This window comes from Primulina eburnea, chromosome 17 (assembly GCF_022965805.1).
Source record: "Primulina eburnea isolate SZY01 chromosome 17, ASM2296580v1, whole genome shotgun sequence".
In the NCBI taxonomy this organism is placed as follows: Eukaryota; Viridiplantae; Streptophyta; class Magnoliopsida; order Lamiales; family Gesneriaceae; genus Primulina; species Primulina eburnea.
In genome coordinates, this window is record NC_133117.1 from 25,750,421 (window position 1) to 25,774,836 (window position 24,416).

General features: G+C 33.4%; 1 protein-coding gene and 1 long non-coding RNA gene across 3 annotated transcripts; one reads left to right on the forward strand and one right to left on the reverse strand.

The window, feature by feature from the left end:
- Positions 1-512: 512 nt before the first annotated feature.
- On the reverse strand, positions 513-17,133 carry LOC140818778 (ATP-dependent zinc metalloprotease FTSH 8, mitochondrial-like). Of its 2 annotated transcripts, XM_073178824.1 has the most exons (3): positions 17,072-17,133; positions 1,555-1,776; positions 513-1,438 (listed from the first exon to the last, which is right to left on the reverse strand). In XM_073178824.1, the coding sequence occupies exon 3, from the start codon at positions 1,215-1,217 to the stop codon at positions 639-641; it is 579 nt and encodes a 192-aa protein (XP_073034925.1). In that variant the 5' UTR covers positions 1,218-1,438; positions 1,555-1,776; positions 17,072-17,133; the 3' UTR covers positions 513-638. The 2 variants fall into 2 exon arrangements, with proteins under 2 accessions (XP_073034925.1, XP_073034924.1); XM_073178823.1 differs by lacking the exon at positions 17,072-17,133 and having other exon boundaries at positions 1,555-4,826.
- Positions 17,134-17,611: 478 nt separating this feature from the next.
- On the forward strand, positions 17,612-20,317 carry LOC140818826 (uncharacterized). The gene is made up of 3 exons (XR_012115070.1): positions 17,612-17,839; positions 17,966-18,070; positions 19,232-20,317. It is a non-coding gene; the product is annotated as an uncharacterized lncRNA (long non-coding RNA).
- The last annotated feature ends 4,099 nt before the right edge of the window (positions 20,318-24,416 follow it).

The window sequence follows — 24,416 nt, forward strand, 5'->3', positions numbered from 1 at the left end:
TTAAAGACAAACTCCAACTCAAAAAATAAAATAAAATAAAAAATAGCAATTTTCCATAATAATTAAATGTTTAGAAAGGGTTTGGAACATGTTATTTTTTATTTTTGAAAATGTTTGGAACATATTATTAGGGGATAATACACATTTTCGTCCTTATTGTTTACCGCTTTTTCTATTTCAGTCCCTTTTCATTTTTGACTGCTTAATTAATCATTCAAGTTTTCAAAACCTTCCTGAGTTGATCCCTGTCGTTATCTTGACGTTAATATTAACGTTGACCAGGTCATGTGCCCCTCACATTATCATTTCTTTGTAAACAATAATATAATGGATTTGCACCACATATGAAAGAAATTGCTTTTAAATGAATCGATACAGAATCAGCGTTCAATAATAATGGGATAGGTATGGAAACTACATCTCCAGGAACATATTCCCAGTTCCATCCAAGATAGAAACAGAATGACTTCAGGAAAGCAATTTCGTGCTCAACGCCAAATTCAGGCGTTTGAGAGAGAATGAAAGAGATAGAAATTCACTTAATGCGGTGCTGTGGCATTCACAAATTAGCTATGGTGAACTCTAACCGATGATATACAGGAAATGAAGATCAGAGGATAAAATTTCATAAAATAAACTCATTTGTCTTGGACCAGTGCTATGCAAGCGGTAGAAAAACAAGGAACAATTATACCTAATAAACAAGAAGGTTCTAATTCATAATGAGATGCCTTTTTTTTCTTCTCAAAACCACCAATGATTCGGTCTATCGCTGAATCAAAGTGTTCCATTTTCACCAGTGTTTCCTCGCATCTGGCAGCTATCAAAGCAGCTTCGTTGCAAACATTTTCAATATCTGCACCAGCAAATCCAGGAGTGAGGGCAGCTAATCTCTGAGAATAGTAAGGAGGTTCGTGATCTAGTTTAAGCTTCTTCAAGTAGATCTGAAATATTTGTTCACGGCCTTTGATATCCGGTTTATCTATGCTAATTTGACGATCAAATCGACCAGGCCTCAACAAGGACTTGTCTAAAATATCAGGTCTGTTGGTGCCAGCAAGGGTGCTTTCACGCTCGTCATTAGAACCAGCAGAACCCCCACGTCCTCTTGCTCTGCCAATTGCATCAATCTCATCAATACATATGATACTAGGTGCACATTGCCTTGCCTCTTGAAACATGTTTCTAACTCTTGACGGCCCAACACCAACAAACATCCATGAAATCAGAACCAGATGTGGACAAAAAAGAGACAGCAGAATCACCAGCAGTCGCTTTTGTTAGAACCGTTTTACCCGTTCCTGGATGTCCAACCAGTAGAGCACCTTTAGGAATTTTGGCTCCCAGCTCCTCATACTTCTTAGGGTTCTTTAGGAAGTGAACAAACTCCATAATCTCCTGCTTTGTCATCACAGCCGGCAACATCTTTAAAATAAACCTGAAAAAAAAAGGAAAAAAGAGAAGACTTTACCTTTGGTATTGAGATTCATTTCCGTGGAATGGAAAATGGCTCAAAAAAATTTTGGATCAAACTGGTAGGATTTGATGACAAACCTTATTTTTTGCATTTTTGTCCACCTTCGTGGTGCGCTTTTCCGATGTTGAAAATCTCACGTCCGCCATTTCCGACAGTACCTCCAACGCCAATTCCCCCTTGCATTTTCCGACCCATGTAAAAGAGGAATCCCAATAACAAAATTGTAGGAGCAAATCTCATTAATTTCTTTGTGAAGGCAGTCGATTAACACGTCTTTATTGTGGGTTCCGATTAATCCACTGCCATCACAAAGAAATGATCATGTGAGAGGCACATGATGTGGCAATGTCAATATTAACGTCAAGATAACGACAGGGATCAATTCGAGAAGGTTTTAAAAACTTGAAGGATTAATTAAGCAGTCAAAAATGAAGAAGGACTTAAATGAAAAAAGCGGTAAACAATAAGGACGAAAATGAGAATTATCCCAATTATTAGATACGAGTACATTGTCAGATGATTAATAAAAAAAGATATCGTTGAGTAGACAAATATTTCATGAAATAATTGTTTAGCTGGATATCTTAGAGATATATCCAATATTAGATCGTATTGAACCTACAATATCAAAATAGAGTAGGTCTCTTGTGAGACGGTCTCACGAATCTTTATCTGTTAGACGAGTCAATCCTACCGATATTCACAATAAAAAGTAATACTCTTAGCATAAAAAGTAATACTTTTTCATGGATGACCCAAATAAGAGATCCGTCTCACAAAATACGAACCGTGAGACCGTCTCACACAAGTTTTTCCCACCAAAATATTGATTTTTTTTATTTTTAAAAACTATTCAAATGATGATGGATGGCTTAACGAAGTAGTGTTTTATCAAATATTTTTTAGACAAATTATTAACATTGAGATGGGCCGACCCGAGCATACAATAAGGCTTTTTGGATTTGTGTTTCTTCCCCATTTTGTGCTAGTTCAAGCTACAGCTGAACCATAGAAATGGACGGTCAAGATCCCAATGCGAGCACTTTGTACTTTCTCAGGTCTGTGTTTGTTCAGATTGCATTCGAACCGTTGAAATGAATGATTATGATTTGATCTGTGTGTTTCTTTATATAACGTTGAGAAACACATAATGCGTTATATACTTGAACAGTTTCACGAATTTTACATATTAATCAACACGCAATCACCACTTTTTCGTTCTCTAGAATTTGATAAATATGATAACTGTGAATCAATTTTCAAAGTTTAAGGACTAAAAGTGGTGCGTTGAAATATTTAAGGATAAAAAATATTTAAGTATGAGAATAAGAGGACTAAAATATATTTTTCCCGGAGGTAAGAATGTGACATTTGTACTTATTACTGTTATTGATAACCATGTTCAGTATTCAAACAATTAGACAAGGAAAATTCAAGTTGAAAAGGACAAATATGTATTATTTAATTGAGATCCGAATAAAATGAACACGAAGATTGAATATTGATGCAATGTTTGTTACTTAGCTTTCTGATGTTATTTTTAAAACAATATTCCTCGATTAATTAAAGAAATATATACATTTTAATATTATTTATAAATAAATAAAAAGTTTTTTTAAAAAAAAAAAACTAAAAACGTGGTGGTTTCCTCTATATAAGATGAAGCTAATTTGACAGATTTCATTCTACGATCGAGAAGCATGGTGATGGTATGTTCTTTTTTCTCTCAAATAATAAATAATTATGTATCTTTTAATAGTTGATATTTAATCGTTGTAGGAGAGAATCCCCGTTGTTCCCCAAGGTCCCACTGCCGCCGATAAAGATCTTTTGGATGCTGCACTCGCTAAAGAAGAAGAGATAAGAAACCTGGAAGCTGAAATTGAAGGCAAGCGAATGGAGTTGGAAAACCATGCTGCAATTGTTGCGCAAGGGCACGATTTTGAAGTGAGGCAGAAGAAGGACCATGTCAATTGTGTGCGCATTTTACTTTGATATGCTGTTTGCAAATGAGCCTCGAAAATAAAAGCTTCTCACGCATGCATAATATTATCATTAAGTCATTTATTCAAAGTGCGGTCCAGAACTAATTTTTGTTGCGTGCCTAACTAATTCCAACAAACTTCAGACAATGGAAATATTTTCGGCCCCACAGCCTCATACAGACGTGACAGTTTCAGACAAAAACTTTACCAGATCGTGGATGAGGCTGTGAGGGCCGAAAATATTACCATTGTCTGAAGTTTGTTGGAATTAGTTAGGCACGCAACAAAAATTAGTTCTGGACCGCACTTTGAATAAATGACTTAATGATAATATTATGCATGCGTGAGAAGCTTTTATTTTCGAGGCTCATTTGCAAACAGCATATCAAAGTAAAATACGCACACAATTGACATGTTCTTTCTTCTGCCTCACTTCAAAATCGTGCCCTTGCGCAGCAATTGCAGCATGGTTTTCCAACTCTCTTCGCTTGCCTTCAATTTCAGCTTCCAGGTTTCTTATCTCTTCTTCTTTAGCGAGTGCAGCATCCAAAAGATCTTTATCGGCCGCAGTAGGACCTCGGGGAACAATGGAGATTCTCTCCTACAACGATTAAATATCAATTATTAAAAGATACATAATTATTCATTATTTGAGAGAAAAAGGAACATACATGCTTCTCAATCGTGGAATGAAAATCTGCCGAGCTAGCCTCACCTTATATAGTGGAAACCATCACGTTTTTAGTTTTTTTTTTAAATTTATTTGATATATAAATAAAAATATTAAAATGTATAGTATTTCTTTAATTATATCGTGGAATATTGCTTTTAAAATAAGAAAATTTGCATCAAAACTTCAACATCTTGTCAAAATCAATCCAAAATCTCCGTGTTCATTTTACTCGGATCCTAATTAAATAATACATATTAGTCGGCTTTTCAACCTGAATTTTTCTTTGTTTAATTGTTTGAACTAAAATATATTTTTCCCGGAGGTAAGAATGTGACATTTGTACTTTTTACTGTTATTGGTAACCATGTTCAGCATTCAAACAATTAGACAAGGATAATTCAAGTTGAAAAGGACTAATATGTATTATTTAATTGAGATCCGAGTAAAATGAACACGAAGATTGAAGATTGATTTTGATGCAATGTTTGTTACTTAGCTTTCTGATGTTATTTTTAAAACAATATTCCTCGATGTAATTAAAGAAATATATACATTTTAATATTATTTATAAATAAATAAAAAGGTTTTTTTATTTTAAAAAAAACTAAAAACGTGGTGGTTTCCTCTATATAAGATGAAGCTAACTTGACAGATTTTCATTCTACGATCGAGAAGCATGGTGATGGTATGTTCTTTTTCTCTCAAATAATAAATAATTATGTATCTTTTAATAGTTGATATTTAATCGTTGTAGGAGAGAATCCCCGTTGTTCCCCAAGGTCCCACTGCCGCCGATAAAAATCTTTTGGATGCTGCACTCGCTAAAGAAGAAGAGATAAGAAACCTGGAAGCTGAAATTGAAGGCAAGCGAATGGAGTTGGAAAACCATGCTGCAATTGTTGCGCAAGGGCACGATTTTGAAGTGAGGCAGAAGAAGGACCATGTCAATTGTGTGCGTGTTTTGCTTTGATATGCTGTTTGCAAATGAGCCTCGAAAATAAAAGCTTCTCACGCATGCATAATATTATCATTAAGTCATTTATTCAATGTGCGGTCCAGAACTGATTTTTGTTGCGTGCCTAACTAATTCCGACAAACTTCAGACAATGGTAATATTTTCGGCTCTCACAGCCTCATACAGACGTGACAGTTTCAGACAAAAACTTTACCAGATCGTGGATGAGGCTGTGAGGGCCGAAAAAATTACCATTGTCTGAAGTTTGTTGGAATTAGTTAGGCACGCAACAAAAATCAGTTCTGGACCGCACTTTGAATAAATGACTTAATGATAATATTATGCATGCGTGAGAAGCTTTTATTTTCGAGGCTCATTTGCAAACAGCATATCAAAGTAAAATACGCACACAATTGACATGTTCTTTCTTCTGCCTCACTTCAAAATCGTGCCCTTGCGCAGCAATTGCAGCATGGTTTTCCAACTCTCTTCGCTTGTCTTCAATTCCAGCTTCCAGGTTTCTTATCTCTTCTTCTTTAGCGAGTGTAGCATCCAAAAGATCTTTATTGGCCGCAGTAGGACCTCGGGGAACAACGGAGATTCTCTCCTACAACGATTAAATATCAATTATTAAAAGATACATAATTATTCATTATTTGAGAGAAAAAGGAACATACATGCTTCTCAATCGTGGAATGAAAATCCGCCGAGCTAGCCTCACCTTATATAGCGGAAACCATCACGTTTTTAGTTTTTTTTTTTAATTTATTTGATATATAAATAAAAATATTAAAATGTATAGTATTTCTTTAATTATATCGTGGAATATTGCTTTTAAAATAAGAAAATTTGCATCAAAACTTCAACATCTTGTCAAAATCAATCTTCAATCTCCGTGTTCATTTTACTCGGATCTCAATTAAATAATACATATTAGTCCTTTTCAACTTGAATTTTCCTTGTCTAATTGTTTGAATGCTGAACATGGTTACCAATAACAGTAAAAAGTACAAATTTCACATTCTTACCTCCGGGAAAAATATATTTTAGTTCAAACAATTAAACAAAGAAAAATTCAGGTTGAAAAGCCGACTAATATGTATTATTTAACTAGGATCCGAGTAAAATGAACACGGAGATTGAAGATTGATTTTGATGCAATGTTTGTTACTTAGCTTTCTGATGTTATTTTTAAAACAATATTCCTCGATGTAATTAAAGAAATATATACATTTTAATATTATTTATAAATAAATAAAAAGGTTTTTTTATTTTAAAAAAAACTAAAAACGTGGTGGTTTCCTCTATATAAGATGAAGCTAACTTGACAGATTTTCATTCTACGATCGAGAAGCATGGTGATGGTATGTTCTTTTTTCTCTCAAATAATAAATAATTATGTATCTTTTAATAGTTGATATTTAATCGTTGTAGGAGAGAATCCCCGTTGTTCCCCAAGGTCCCACTGCCGCCGATAAAGATCTTTTGGATGCTGCACTCGCTAAAGAAGAAGAGATAAGAAACCTGGAAGCTGAAATTGAAGGCAAGCGAATGGAGTTGGAAAACCATGCTGCAATTGTTGCGCAAGGGCACGATTTTGAAGTGAGGCAGAAGAAGGACCATGTCAATTGTGTGCGCGTTTTACTTTGATATGCTGTTTGCAAATGAGCCTCGAAAATAAAAGCTTCTCACGCATGCATAATATTATCATTAAGTCATTTATTCAAAGTGCGGTCCAGAACTGATTTTTGTTGCGTGCCTAACTAATTCCGACAAACTTCAGACAATGGTAATATTTTCGGCTCTCACAGCCTCATACAGACGTGACAGTTTCAGACAAAAACTTTACCAGATCGTGGATGAGGCTGTGAGGGCCGAAAAAATTACCATTGTCTGAAGTTTGTTGGAATTAGTTAGGCACGCAACAAAAATCAGTTCTGGACCGCACTTTGAATAAATGACTTAATGATAATATTATGCATGCGTGAGAAGCTTTTATTTTCGAGGCTCATTTGCAAACAGCATATCAAAGTAAAATACGCACACAATTGACATGTTCTTTCTTCTGCCTCACTTCAAAATCGTGCCCTTGCGCAGCAATGGCAGCATGGTTTTCCAACTCTCTTCGCTTGCCTTCAATTTCAGCTTCCAGGTTTCTTATCTCTTCTTCTTTAGCGAGTGCAGCATCCAAAAGATCTTTATTGGCCGCAGTAGGACCTCGGGGAACAACGGAGATTCTCTCCTACAACGATTAAATATCAATTATTAAAAGATACATAATTATTCATTATTTGAGAGAAAAAAGAACATACATGCTTCTCAATCGTGGAATGAAAATCCGCCGAGCTAGCCTCACCTTATATAGCGGAAACCATCACGTTTTTAGTTTTTTTTTTTAATTTATTTGATATATAAATAAAAATATTAAAATGTATAGTATTTCTTTAATTATATCGTGGAATATTGCTTTTAAAATAAGAAAATTTGCATCAAAACTTCAACATCTTGTCAAAATCAATCCAAAATCTCCGTGTTCATTTACTCGGATCCTAATTAAATAATACATATTAGTCGGCTTTTCCACCTGAATTTTTCTTTGTTTAATTGTTTGAACTAAAATATATTTTTCACGGAGGTAAGAATGTGAAATTTGTACTTTTTACTGTTATTGGTAACCATGTTCAGCATTCAAACAATTAGACAAGGAAAATTCAAGTTGAAAAGGACTAATATGTATTATTTAATTGAGATCCGAGTAAAATGAACACGGAGATTGAAGATTGATTTTGATGCAATGTTTGTTACTTAGCTTTCTGATGTTATTTTTAAAACAATATTCCTCGATGTAATTAAAGAAATATATATATTTTAATATTATTTATAAATAAATAAAAAGGTTTTTTTATTTAAAAAAAAAACTAAAAACGTGGTGGTTTCCTCTATATAAGGTGAAGCTAGCTTGACAGATTTCCATTCTACGATCGAGAAGCATGGTGATGGTATGTTCTTTTTTCTCTCAAATAATAAATAATTATGTATCTTTTAATAGTTGATATTTAATCGTTGTAGGAGAGAATCCCCGTTGTTCCCCAAGGTCCCACTGCCGCCGATAAAGATCTTTTGGATGCTGCACTCGCTAAAGAAGAAGAGATAAGAAACCTGGAAGCTGAAATTGAAGGCAAGCGAATAGAGTTGGAAAACCATGCTGCAATTGCTGCGCAAGGGCACGATTTTGAAGTGAGGCAGAAGAAGGACCATGTCAATTGTGTGCGCGTTTTACTTTGATATGCTGTTTGCAAATGAGCCTCGAAAATAAAAGCTTCTCACGCATGCATAATATTATCATTAAGTCATTTATTCAAAGTGCGGTCCAGAACTGAATTTTGTTGCGTGCCTAACTAATTCCGACAAACTTCAGACAATGGTAATATTTTCGGCCCCACAGCCTCATACAGACGTGACAGTTTCAGACAAAAACTTTACCAGATCGTGGATGAGGCTGTGAGGGCCGAAAAAATTACCATTGTCTGAAGTTTGTCGGAATTAGTTAGGCACGCAACAAAAATCAGTTCTGGACCGCACTTTGAATAAATGACTTAATGATAATATTATGCATGCGTGAGAAGCTTTTATTTTCGAGGCTCATTTGCAAACAGCATATCAAAGTAAAATACGCACACAATTGACATGTTCTTTCTTCTGCCTCACTTCAAAATCGTGCCCTTGCGCAGCAATTGCAGCATGGTTTTCCAACTCTCTTCGCTTGTCTTCAATTTCAGCTTCCAGGTTTCTTATCTCTTCTTCTTTAGCGAGTGCAGCATCCAAAAGATCTTTATTGGCCGCAGTAGGACCTCGGGGAACAACGGAGATTCTCTCCTACAACGATTAAATATCAATTATTCATTATTTGAGAGAAAAAGGAACATACATGCTTCTCAATCGTGGAATGAAAATCCGCCGAGCTAGCCTCACCTTATATAGCGGAAACCATCACGTTTTTAGTTTTTTTTTAATTTATTTGATATATAAATAAAAATATTAAAATGTATAGTATTTCTTTAATTATATCGTGGAATATTGTTTTTAAAATAAGAAAATTTGCATCAAAACTTCAACATCTTGTCAAAATCAATCTTCAATCTCCGTGTTCATTTTACTCGGATCTCAATTAAATAATACATATTAGTCCTTTTCAACTTGAATTTTCCTTGTCTAATTGTTTGAATGCTGAACATGGTTACCAATAACAGTAAAAAGTACAAATTTCACATTCTTACCTCCGGGAAAAATATATTTTAGTTCAAACAATTAAACAAAGAAAAATTCAGGTTGAAAAGCCGACTAATATGTATTATTTAACTAGGATCCGAGTAAAATGAACACGGAGATTGAAGATTGATTTTGATGCAATGTTTGTTACTTAGCTTTCTGATGTTATTTTTAAAACAATATTCCTCGATGTAATTAAAGAAATATATACATTTTAATATTATTTATAAATAAATAAAAAGGTTTTTTTATTTTAAAAAAAACTAAAAACGTGGTGGTTTCCTCTATATAAGATGAAGCTAACTTGACAGATTTCCATTCTACGATCGAGAAGCATGGTGATGGTATGTTCTTTTTTCTCTCAAATAATAAATAATTATGTATCTTTTAATAGTTGATATTTAATCGTTGTAGGAGAGAATCCCCGTTGTTCCCCAAGGTCCCACTGCCGCCGATAAAGATCTTTTGGATGCTGCACTCGCTAAAGAAGAAGAGATAAGAAACCTGGAAGCTGAAATTGAAGACAAGCGAATAGAGTTGGAAAACCATGCTGCAATTGCTGCGCAAGGCACGATTTTGAAGTGAGGCAGAAGAAGGACCTTGTCAATTGGGTGCGCATTTTACTTTGATATGCTGTTTGCAAATGAGCCTCGAAAATAAAAGCTTCTCACGCATGCATAATATTATCATTAAGTCATTTATTCAAAGTGCGGTCCAGAACTGATTTTTGTTGCGTGCCTAACTAATTCCAACAAAATTCAGACAATGGTAATATTTTCGGCTCTCACAGCCTCATACAGACGTGACAGTTTCAGACAAAAACTTTACCAGATCGTGGATGAGGCTTTGAGGGCCGAAAAAATTACCATTGTCTGAAGTTTGTTGGAATTAGTTAGGCACGCAACAAAAATTAGTTCTGGACCGCACTTTGAATAAATGACTTAATGATAATATTATGCATGCGTGAGAAGCTTTTATTTTCGAGGCTCATTTGCAAACAACATATCAAAGTAAAATACGCACACAATTGACATGTTCTTTCTTCTGCCTCACTTCAAAATCATGCCCTTGCGCAGCAATTGCAGCATGGTTTTCCAACTCTCTTCGCTTGCCTTCAATTTCAGCTTCCAGGTTTCTTATCTCTTCTTCTTTAGCGAGTGCAGCATCCAAAAGATCTTTATCGGCCGCAGTAGGACCTCGGGGAACAACGGAGATTCTCTCCTACAACGATTAAATATCAATTATTAAAAGATACATAATTATTCATTATTTGAGAGAAAAAGGAACATACATGCTTCTCAATCGTGGAATGAAAATCCGCCGAGCTAGCCTCACCTTATATAGTAGAAACCATCACGTTTTTAGTTTTTTTTTTTAAATTTATTTGATATATAAATAAAAATATTAAAATGTATAGTATTTCTTTAATTATATCGTGGAATATTGCTTTTAAAATAAGAAAATTTGCATCAAAACTTCAACATCTTGTCAAAATCAATCCAAAATCTCCGTGTTCATTTTACTCGGATCCTAATTAAATAATACATATTAGTCGGCTTTTCAACCTGAATTTTTCTTTGTTTAATTGTTTGAACTAAAATATATTTTTCCCGGAGGTAAGAATGTGAAATTTGTACTTTTTACTGTTATTGGTAACCATGTTCAGCATTCAAACAATTAGACAAGGAAAATTCAAGTTGAAAAGGACTAATATGTATTATTTAATTGAGATCCGAATAAAATGAACACGAAGATTGAATATTGATGCAATGTTTGTTACTTAGCTTTCTGATGTTATTTTTAAAACAATATTCCTCGATGTAATTAAAGAAATATATACATTTTAATATTATTTATAAGTAAATAAAAAGGTTTTTTTATTTAAAAAAAAAACTAAAAACGTGGTGGTTTCCTCTATATAAGGTGAAGCTAGTTTGACAGATTTCCATTCTACGATCGAGAAGCATGGTGATGGTATGTTCTTTTTTCTCTCAAATAATAAATAATTATGTATCTTTTAATAGTTGATATTTAATCGTTGTAGGAGAGAATCCCCGTTGTTCCCCAAGGTCCCACTGCCGCCGATAAAGATCTTTTGGATGCTGCACTCGCTAAAGAAGAAGAGATAAGAAACCTGGAAGCTGAAATTGAAGGCAAGCGAATAGAGTTGGAAAACCATGCTGCAATTGCTGCGCAAGGGCACGATTTTGAAGTGAGGCAGAAGAAGGACCATGTCAATTGTGTGCGCATTTTATTTTGATATGCTGTTTGCAAATTAGCATCGAAAATAAAAGATTCTCACGCATGCATAATATTATCATTAAGTCATTTATTCAAAGTGCGGTCCAGAACTGATTTTTGTTGCGTGCCTAACTAATTCCAACAAAATTCAGACAATGGTAATATTTTCGGCTCTCACAGCCTCATACAGACGTGACAGTTTAAGACAAAAACTTTACCAGATCGTGGATGAGGCTTTGAGGGCCGAAAAAATTACCATTGTCTGAAGTTTGTTGGAATTAGTTAGGCACGCAACAAAAATTAGTTCTGGACCGCACTTTGAATAAATGACTTAATGATAATATTATGCATGCGTGAGAAGCTTTTATTTTCGAGGCTCATTTGCAAACAACATATCAAAGTAAAATACGCACACAATTGACATGTTCTTTCTTCTGCCTCACTTCAAAATCGTGCCCTTGCGCAGCAATTGCAGCATGGTTTTCCAACTCTCTTCGCTTGCCTTCAATTTCAGCTTCCAGGTTTCTTATCTCTTCTTCTTTAGCGAGTGCAGTATCCAAAAGATCTTTATCGGCCGCAGTAGGACCTCGGGGAACAACGGAGATTCTCTCCTACAACGATTAAATATCAATTATTAAAAGATACATAATTATTCATTATTTGAGAGAAAAAGGAACATCATTCTTCTCAATCGTGGAATGAAAATCCGCCGAGCTAGCCTCACCTTCTATAGTAGAAACCATCACGTTTTTAGATTTTTTTTTTTTTATTTATTTGATATATAAATAAAAATATTAAAATGTATAGTATTTCTTTAATTATATCGTGGAATATTGCTTTTAAAATAAGAAAATTTGCATCAAAACTTCAACATCTTGTCAAAATCAATCCAAAATCTCCGTGTTCATTTTACTCGGATCCTAATTAAATAATACATATTAGTCGGCTTTTCAACCTGAATTTTTCTTTGTTTAATTGTTTGAACTAAAATATATTTTTCCCGGAGGTAAGAATGTGACATTTGTACTTTTTACTGTTATTTGTAACCATGTTCAGCATTCAAACAATTAGACAAGGAAAATTCAAGTTGAAAAGGACTAATATGTATTATTTAATTGAGATCCGAGTAAAATGAACACGAAGATTGAAGATTGATTTTGATGCAATGTTTAAAACAATATTCCTCGATGTAATTAAAGAAATATATACATTTTAATATTATTTATAAATAAATAAAAAGGTTTTTTTATTTAAAAAAAAAACTAAAAACGTGGTGGTTTCCTCTATATAAGGTGAAGCTATAGCTTTCTGATGTTATTTTTAAAACAATATTCCTCGATGTAATTAAAGAAATATATACATTTTAATATTATTTATAAATAAATAAAAAGGTTTTTTTATTTAAAAAAAAAACTAAAAACGTGGTGGTTTCCTCTATATAAGGTGAAGCTAGTTTGACAGATTTTCATTCTACGATCGAGAAGCATGGTGATGGTATGTTCTTTTTTCTCTCAAATAATAAATAATTATGTATCTTTTAATAGTTGATATTTAATCGTTGTAGGAGAGAATCCCCGTTGTTCCCCAAGGTCCCACTGCCGCCGATAAAGATCTTTTGGATGCTGCACTCGCTAAAGAAGAAGAGATAAGAAACCTGGAAGCTGAAATTGAAGGCAAGCGAATAGAGTTGGAAAACCATGCTGCAATTGCTGCGCAAGGGCACGATTTTGAAGTGAGGCAGAAGAAGGACCATGTCAATTGTGTGCGCATTTTACTTTGATATGCTGTTTGCAAATGAGCCTCGAAAATAAAAGCTTCTCACGCATGCATAATATTATCATTAAGTCATTTATTCAAAGTGCGGTCCAGAACTGATTTTTGTTGCGTGCCTAACTAATTCCAACAAAATTCAGACAATGGTAATATTTTCGGCTCTCACAGCCTCATACAGACGTGACAGTTTCAGACAAAAACTTTACCAGATCGTGGATGAGGCTTTGAGGGCCGAAAAAATTACCATTGTCTGAAGTTTGTTGGAATTAGTTAGGCACGCAACAAAAATTAGTTCTGGACCGCACTTGAATAAATGACTTAATGATAATATTATGCATGCGTGAGAAGCTTTTATTTTCGAGGCTCATTTGCAAACAGCATATCAAAGTAAAATACGCACACAATTGACATGTTCTTTCTTCTGCCTCACTTCAAAATCGTGCCCTTGCGCAGCAATTGCAGCATGGTTTTCCAACTCTCTTCGCTTGCCTTCAATTTCAGCTTCCAGGTTTCTTATCTCTTCTTCTTTAGCGAGTGCAGCATCCAAAAGATCTTTATCGGCCGCAGTAGGACCTCGGGGAACAACGGAGATTCTCTCCTACAACGATTAAATATCAATTATTAAAAGATACATAATTATTCATTATCTGAGAGAAAAAGGAACATACATGCTTCTCAATCGTGGAATGAAAATCCGCCGAGCTAGCCTCACCTTATATATTGGAAACCATCACGTTTTTAGTTTTTTTTTTAATTTATTTGATATATAAATAAAAATATTAAAATGTATAATATTTCTTTAATTATATCGTGGAATATTGCTTTTAAAATAAGAAAATTTGCATCAAAACTTCAACATCTTGTCAAAATCAATCCAAAATCTCCGTGTTTATTTTACTCGGATCCTAATTAAATAATACATATTAGTCGGCTTTTCAACCTGAATTTTTCTTTGTTTAATTGTTTGAACTAAAATATATTTTTCCCGGAGGTAAGAATGTGACATTTGTACTTTTTACTGTTATTGGTAACCATGTTCAGCATTCAAACAATTAGACAAGGAAAATTCAAGTTGAAAAGGACTAATATGTATTATTTAATTGAGATCCGAGTAAAATGAACACGAAGATTGAAGATTGATTTTGATGCAATGTTTGTTACTTAGCTTTCTGATGTTATTTTTAAAACAATATTACTCGATTTAATTAAAGAAATATATACATTTTAATATTATTTATAAATAAATAAAAAGGTTTTTTATTTTAAAAAAAACTAAAAACGTGGTGGTTTCCTCTATATAAGATGAAGCTAACTTGACAGATTTCCATTCTACGATCGAGAAGCATGGTGATAGTATGTTCTTTTTTCTCTCAAATAATAAATAATTATGTATCTTTTAATAGTTGATATTTAATCGTTGTAGGAGAGAATCCTCGTTGTTCCCCAAGGTCCCACTGCCCCCGATAAAGATCTTTTGGATGCTGCACTCGCTAAAGAAGAAGAGATAAGAAACCTGGAAGCTGAAATTGAAGGCAAGCGAATAGAGTTGGAAAACCATGCTGCAATTGCTGCGCAAGGGCACGATTTTGAAGTGAGGCAGAAGAAGGACCATGTCAATTGTGTGCGCATTTTACTTTGATATGCTGTTTGCAAATGAGCCTCGAAAATAAAAGCTTCTCACGCATGCATAATATTATCATTAAGTCATTTATTCAAAGTGCGGTCCAGAACTGATTTTTGTTGCGTGCCTAACTAATTCCAACAAAATTCAGACAATGGTAATATTTTCGGCTCTCACAGCCTCATACAGACGTGACAGTTTCAGACAAAAACTTTACCAGATCATGGATGAGGCTGTGAAGGCCGAAAATATTACCATTGTCTGAAGTTTGTTGGAATTAGTTAGGCACGCAACAAAAATTAGTTCTGGACCGCACTTTGAATAAATGACTTAATGATAATATTATGCATGCGTGAGAAGCTTTTATTTTCGAGGCTCATTTGCAAACAGCATATCAAAGTAAAATACGCACACAATTGACATGTTCTTTCTTCTGCCTCACTTCAAAATCGTGCCCTTGCGCAGCAATTGCAGCATGGTTTTCCAACTCTCTTCGCTTGCCTTTAATTTCAGCTTCCAGGTTTCTTATCTCTTCTTCTTTAGCGAGTGCAGCATCCAAAAGATCTTTATCGGCCGCAGTAGGACCTCGGGGAACAACGGAGATTCTCTCCTACAACGATTAAATATCAATTATTAAAAGATACATAATTATTCATTATTTGAGAGAAAAAAGAACATACATGCTTCTCAATCGTGGAATGAAAATCCGCCGAGCTAGCCTCACCTTATATAGTGGAAACCATCACGTTTTTAGTTTTTTTTTAATTTATTTGATATATAAATAAAAATATTAAAATGTATAGTATTTCTTTAATTATATCGTGGAATATTGTTTTTAAAATAAGAAAATTTGCATCAAAACTTCAACATCTTGTCAAAATCAATCCTAAATCTCCGTGTTCATTTTACTCGGATCCTAATTAAATAATACATATTAGTCGGCTTTTCAACCTGAATTTTTCTTTGTTTAATTGTTTGAATACTGGACATGGTTACCAATAACAGTAATAAGCACAAATGTCACATTCTTGCCTCCGGGAAAAATACATTTTTAGTCATCTTATTGTCATACTTAAATATTTTGTATCTCTAAATATTTCAACGCAACACTTTTAGTCCTTAAACTTTGAAAATTGGTACACAATTAACATATTTATCAAATTCTAGAGAACAAAAATGAATAAAAATTAATAACTAAAAATATTATGTCATGACAAGAAATTTGGGGATTTTTAAATTAGTGGGAAATAATCATATTATAATGCTACATAAAATTCCACGAAATCAAACCGAAATTATAAAATATTCTATTAAAACAAGAGAAAACTCACGACAAACACAAAAAAAAAAAGAGAAAATCTATAGCTTTATTGTCATATGATCGGATTCTATATCCCTTGAAATTGGACACTTGGGTTAAAATCGGACAAAAACTTACAAGTTAAAGTATCAATATCTAAGTTTGACTAATTACAAAACTAATACAGAGAACAGTTAAAGTCACCGGATTTAAATGACTTTTTTTCTAGCAAGAATATACGAAAGTAAAAGTTTGTTGGATAAATTTTTCCACGTGAATTTCTTTTTTCACGTGACTTGCTAGTGTTTCGGATTGAATTAAGTATTCCCCATTACAGTTTTTCTTTTTTTTTTTTCTTTTTTTATGGTTAGGAGATTGCGTTTTCACCATAAAAAAAGGGGAACCGTCGCTAAAACGGTGAAGCGATGATTGTAACGTAACCGGAGGTCGCGTCGCTTTCATATAGCGACGGTTTCTCAATAACCGTTACACAACACTGTCGCTAAATAGCGACGATTTAGACAAAAAGAATGTCTCTAATTTAAACGACGATTATATACAGACCGTCACTAATCTAAGCGATTGTTTAACTTAATCGTCGCTATTCTATCAAAAAACCGTAGCTTAATGTAGCGACGTTTTTAATCTACCTAGTAAAAAAGAACCGATGCATGATTTACAAAATTCATAATCTACTACGCTAAAATTCATAAATAAACTACTATGCAATAATTAATTATTAAAGTTTCTGTAAAGAAAACGCTTTAAAAACTTTACGTGGGCGAAGATATGCAAATCAACGAACACTTGAAGATCACACCGACGAGCAAATCTACGAAATTAATATGAAAAAATGTTAGTACAAAATTAAAAAAACCGAAATTATGAAAAAAATTGATAGAGTTTCACTATTACCAGAGAAGAAAGGCGAAAATCGCGTATAGAAAATGCTCGCAAACCACGGTATATATAGAAATATAGCGACAGTTTTTTCATAAACCGTCGCCCGTAGCGACGGTTATTACCTAAGCCGTCGCAAATAGCGTCTGTTTATAATAAACAGTCGCCGAAAACAATCGCTATTCGCGACGGGTTTAGTTAAAAGCGACAGTAAACATAATCTGTCGCTTTTTGCGACGGTTTTAGTTAAACCGTCGCAAGCTTACTTTAGTAGGTATATCTCTACTATTTTATTAAAAATCACCCACTCATAAAAACTGCTTTGCGGACACCAAATTTTTATTGACACTTTTGCCCTTTTGCTTCACCCAAAAAATTTTTCTTTCAAAATCAGTGCCTATCTCCAACAAAGTGTTCCACACACCTGAAAATCTTCTCTCTCGAAAATCAAATCCCTGAAAAATACACAATCGATTTGTTGGTTCCGACCTATATTCTTCATGCGAACAGTCGGATCTTTCCTTGCATTTCTTAAACCACCATCACTATAATTTTCTGAGTTCTCAACAGAAGATTCCTTTCCATCTTCCTCAATAGAAGTTCTGCCTGTCCCCCAGCACGAGATAATGAAAAGATAAAAACCATGTTCGTTATATTCTTGGAATTTGATGCTCAAGCGATAATGTTGTTGTTTAAAGTTTTTTTTTTGTATGGTAAAATTGATATATCGTGGATTGTATTGCTTAAAGTTCAAAGATTGCCAATTTTTAGGTGACAGAGAGCAATTCTTTAATCTCCACATCATTTCGATTTTTGTTTGCTCCTCGGGTAAATAGACAGAGGGAATTTAGCGAGAGAGATCTGTACAAGTGAGATGTATGTTAATCTTTCTTCTCTTTGTTACCGTCAAATTCCTTTGATTTTATGTATTTATGTTTCGCATATTTTCGGTGAATTCCCTGTGTGCGTGTTTTTTTAAAATTTTGCCCACGCTCACGCTGTGATTGGAACCTTTTGCATTTTTCCTTTTGATGCATATGTCTTGAAGTTTTATTTAAAGCTATGGCTGGGGGAATGACATTCAGAATTAAACTACATAAAATTATATGTATGTATATATGATTTACTTATAAACAGTAGAATCATCGTTAAATTAAAGGGTGTAAGATAGTCCTTTAAAAAGGGTGTGGTGTTGGGAAATAATGGAGCTGGCGTGTTGTTCTTGGTTCATCATTACAATGGGAAGTAATGGATCTGGAGTGTTGTTCTTGGTTCTTCATTACAATTGTCTCAATCTTTGTTTCTTTGCTCTCTTTTCGTTCAATTTTCCTTCTTCTTTACTTCTTTTCCTGCAACTTTTGACTCTTGAAAACTAGACAACAAAGCAGTGATACTCTTGCTGTCAAGATATATATCATCATGTATGTTTCGAGCTGTTCTTCTAATTACCCTTCGTTTTCCTCTACACTTGTTGATTCCATTTAACGCTCCTTTGATTTTGGAGAAGAGGGAATGGGGATTTACAGGGAACCCATCAACAAGAGCACCACTGCTGATATGTTTCCAAGTGATCAGGAAGAAATGGCAAACTTTCAGCGGGTTACCATGATCGAGAAATTGAACTTGGATTTGTGTTTTTTAGTTCGACTTTGTTTTTTCAAGCCAAAGGTTCCTTCTTACAAAGATTTTGAATCTAATGATCATCCTGATGACTACAATTTCAGGATATTTGCGACTTATCTAACACCAATTATATTCTTCTGTTCATAACCGATATACGTGTGCAACTAGGTTCTGTCACCTATATGTTTTTCTGATACAACTTTGTCTCACTCTATATGAGTACAAATGCAAGGACATTGTGGTCTGGTGTTATTTATTATCATAATCATTATATTATCGATAAAATTTATTGATTTACTTGCGAGTGAGCTGTCTATGCACTAATGTTATATTGGGTCTTTTTGTGTTTGTGTGTGTGTTGAGTTCGTTGGAATTATTGCACTAAGGGACTATAATTTTTTTTTTTTTTTACAGCCGTGATGCAACCAATCTAGATAAAAATGATTACTATTACTTCAGTTGAAGTTCAAGGAAATGCCAATGAGTGGAGCAGTATTGGATTTGACCGGAGTTCCCTTACCGTAGAAGACCCTTTCTGCTGCAAATGAATCTTATGATTTTCTTCTTGGAGTCATTGGAGGGTTAGTATGTTTATATGAAGGTCAATTGCATTGTACTTTTGTTTTGTATTTTTCGTATTGACTATTTTGTTACCTTTTGAATTTGATGCGAAGATATAAATTTGTTCATAATAAGACACCTAAAGCCTGAGATCGGGTTGCTTCAGCTTCGGGAGGGTTTTAAAATGTTTGCAAACTTTAGGCCCACTACTGTTTTACCTTAGGTGAAAATATGTGAGCTTAGGATGATCTGATTTCTTTTTCATTTAAAAATTTTCTACTGATTTAAAGTGGAATCTATTACTTGAATTATTTGGAGTAAATATTTTGCGAAAAATTTAAACTCAAGCAATATACTTATAAGTTCAAGCTTTAATAGATTTTTCATAAAATGCTTGATAAAATGTACAATAAAAGTCTATTTGACTTTTCAGTTGTTTATTGATAAATTCCATTCCAAAAAGTGTCTAATTATACTTTTTGGTTCTATTTGTGTTGCGTTAAGTTGGGTTTTTTTTATAGTTTTTTTAGGTGTCAAAAATTGAATTTTTATTTGAAGCTTTTGTCCATTGATTAATATTATATTTATTTTCTCATTTTCAAACCTATTTTTATAACTTTATTATTATCAAACTCATTGTATAATGTTGCTTTGTTTTCGAGGCTATGAACTTGGATTTGTTCTTCTGAGTTCAGCTTTGTTTTTTAAAGCCAAAGGTTCCTTTTTACGAAGAGGTATTGTATCTGTATGTTTATCTTCTTTTGCTCCATTTTGGTGTTATACTTTGTGTCTATTGTTTGGAATGTGTAGCACACATCATGCGTGTATCAATGCTTTGCTTTCAACTTTCCGTATGATTTTTCCATACCCCCTCATTAATTGATTTTAGATTGATTGCAAACATATTATACTAGCAACCAAAACCTACTGACTTTGCTCTCAACTCCTTTATCGAGATAACAAAAGGCTCAGTCTCGGATTCACCATCGACCCAATTACTTATCTAGAAGGCCAACAATCGAGGTAAGAATCGGTTATACATGTGTGATTTTGTGTGTGATGGCTTCTATGTGAGTGATTTTTGGTTTCTTTGTTGTCCTTGGAGTATTTACTTAAATTCACCGGTTGGTTTCCTTTATTTCAATATAACTGTTTCTTTGCAGTGAATTTAATTTTGGATTTTCTCCATTTCAATATTATTGTTCTTAGAATTTTTCGAATCTATCTAAACCAAAAATAAATATGATCAAGATACATGAATCTAAGACTTAAGCAATAATTCTTGTTCACCCATCTCTTTTGGAACTTCAGTAGGATGTTTTGAATCCAAAAATAATTCTCTATAAAACCTTTGAGTATTTTACATTTTCTAATATAGCCATACCAATATTTAAGTATATAATCCGTGTCATTTTTTGTCGTTTTATTTTGGTTTTTTAATGACTTGAAGGCTTTAAAGTTATTGAGGGGTTTTGCAAACAAGTTTAATAAAATTATTATTTCAACCATCTCTCAATTGTCTCAACTCATCTACTTTTATTGAATTGTTCTCCTACATTGCAACACCAGGTAAGAAAATCCACATTTTTTACTTTTATTAGCTCATTCATGCATTCAAAATTTTAAATTTTTAAATTTTTTGAAAAAATAAAATATTTTCTTTATGTTATTTTAGGTCTTTCAATCAAATAAAACTAACTAAATTAGCTATTTTATTTTATGATTTTAGTTTATTATATAAATTCAAATTTAAATTGAGATCTCTATTTTTCTGATGCGAAAGGAAATAATACTCACATAAATTTACTATTTAAACTTTTTTAGAATATATCACCAAATATTATATAATTAGTGGTATTTTTATCATGATACATTACATTTGTAATTTGTGCCATTAAAGCATATATTTAATTGCATAACAGTATGTATTTGCATAATCTTAAATAATCAACTATTTTGGTTTGTGTTCTGTTGATGTTTTTTGCTTATTTCAATGATATAATTACCGTTTTTCCAGCTTCATTGTAAACAAAATAATATTTCTTACACTCACTAATACATTACTAAGTTTATAATTAATAGAATATATTGTGAACAATGCAAAGCAAAAACAAGTTACATATAAATTTTAACCCATTATGGTAAAGATAAGAAGTATTACACTAACATTTATAGTTGTAATATCACAACTATTTTGAATGTTATTTTAATTAAATTGTAATAACTTGGTTGTGTATCCTACATGATAATTTTTTCAGTCATTCTTTTTTCATAATTAATGTATATTGATTGTTTTTCGTATATTGTTGCATTTCTTAAATGTTTCGTGAGTGCTACTTCTCATTTTGATACCTTCTACATCATTAAGGCTCTTGAATTGGTGTAGACTTCATTAGTAGCAAATGTGGGGTTTTACCATATTATGTTTTTTATTTTATTTTATGTACACATGAAATTATATGCCAATCATTTTTCAGGTCCAAAATAGGAGCCAACAGATCAATGATAAGGCATTAGTAATTTACCTTTGCATACGCTATTTGTACTTACAATTTATCTTTCTGGCCCATTGATCTTATTTTTATATCATGCAAACAATACGTGGATGGAAGGTGGATTACCATAAGGCTAAAAAAAATCTAAACTTTTATATATCACATTTCTTTACTTATTTAATACATTTGAATCTTTGCTGCATATGTATTTAAATCTGAAGATTCATACATAAAGAACGCGTATGATGCAGGCAGGACTCCGACAAATAATGTCCATAAATAGCCAAAGCCGCGGGTTTTTTAAATTATTTGTATTACATTAATAAACTCTACCTTAGCATGGAAAAACAAATTTATACTTTGATTGTTCTATCTACTTAATTTGTTTATTTCTATTTCCACTTAAACAAAGCATATTATGTGTATTTGACCATGATTTAATTGTAACGAAGTTAATTTTATAATTGTTTGCCTTAACTTTACATTCTGTCACTATTACTACAATTTGTATTCTTCATCTTTGTCTGTTCATATACTTACAATATTTCGGTTTTTTGGCAATTAAACAGAGTTTGCCAATTTCTACTTTATTTGCCATGTATTTTGCGAAATCATTGCAGTAGTTTACATTTTGTTATGTCATATCAATTTTTTATATCATGCTTTAATAGATTGTTATATTTATTTTGTACGTTTAGGTTGAACTATGGTATGAATCGATAAAATGAATTTTTTCTTATTACGCTTGACCAAAGATGATTTAACTTATGCACAAAATGCTTAAAGATATCTACAACTTGAATTTTTTTTCCATTTATTAGTTGACTGTAGAAGAAAAATTTTAGCTTGATAATATTCTCATATTCATGACACACGCAACGCGTGTGCCTCGGTGACTAGTAATTTATTATTTTAGGACCGTGTTTTTACACTTTTTTTCAAAATTATATTTAATGGATCACTGTTCAACTCAAGTATTTTAAATCATATGATAGCCCAAACACTATGTATCAATCTCTTTCATATATATATATATATATATATATATATAGCATTAGCATTACTAGATGTGCGTGATAGACATATTCAAGTAGAAAAACGACTATGAAAATGATCATAACTGCTGAATCCTTAAAATTTATATATATTGAGCTACAATATATACCAAAAAACATGCATGATTATGTGAATATAAAGTCATGAATTGTAAATATCAATAATTAACTCATAATTCTGATATCAATATCTCAAATTCAGAACGAAATCTCAGGTTTAATACCCAACGGTAACAAACTTTTTTCCTAACATCCCCACCCACAAACAAATTAAAAGGATTATTGTAATCAATATGAAAAATCTCAAAACATTAAATATTCACTTATACCATGGTTCGCCGGAACGATTGTGCTGCTTGGATTGGCAACTAACCGTTCATAATTTAACAGGGTGGAGAGGTCTTCGGCCACGTTCACCGACTTCCAAATCCATTCATAATTTGGTCACAAGACATTTAGCATACCTCAAAACTTAAAATATTTTCTTGCACGTCGAACATACTTACTTGACGTTGAGAGATTCGTTGGACTTCGATCGGGGCCGTCACTGCACATACTAATCAGGAATTTACATGCTTAACTTGCATAACTTAGACGTAGGTAATCATGCTTACTTACAAGTTCATTCCCTTCCTTAAGACGTTCTTAAATTCCAATGACTCGACCTTGTAAATCATTGCACTAGACTATGACATCAAACCCCAAACATGATATAAAATTTTCCCCAAATATGAAGGGCACGGACCCCGTGCTTAGGTCCGAGTAGGGGTCCGGGTCCGTGCGCTAAAATGTGTCGTGCAGAAAAAGGAAGGCACGGACCCCGTGTCTAGGTCCGTGTGGGGGTCCGTGTGTGTGCGCAAAAGAAGAACTCGGGAAGAAGGAGGGACACGGACCCCGTACTAGGGTCCGTGTATGCTCGGGAATTTGAAACTTCGAAGAGAGCAAAGGCACGCACCCCGTGTAAGGGTCCGTGTACCTGCGGTAATTGGAAACTCTCGAAAATTCTGAACACGCAATGTTTTTCATTCTAGACTCGATTGTACGGACCATGAACCGACACCCCGAGACCCATCCTAGCATGCCTTAACACCAAACCAAATTCGTACAAACTCCCAAAGCAACAATGTTCACCCTACGACGCATATCATTCAAAAATGTGGCAATTGACATCGAAACGTTTCCTACGACTTTAAGGTATTCGAGTGCCTATCGACACTAAACGACATAACAAATAAAAACCCAACATCATACTAAGCATACCTAGACGCAGAAACGAACACCCGTCAATTCCCAACAAAGTCTGCAACAATAAAATCTCAAGAACACATCAATACATATTTTCTGAAAAATGCAGTTTGAGCAGCCCCACGAAAAACACCATAACTTGCTTAATTTTTATCTAAATATTTCGAATTTACTGTCAAATCGAAGGTATCGAAAAGTTCTACAATTGTTACGTTGAAAGTTTTCTCAGAATCACGACCAAAA

Coding starts and splice junctions, on each gene's coding strand:
- LOC140818778 (XM_073178824.1), bottom strand. CDS start 1,217: ATGTTTGTTGGTGTTGGGCCGTCAAGAGTTAGAAACATGTTTCAAGAG.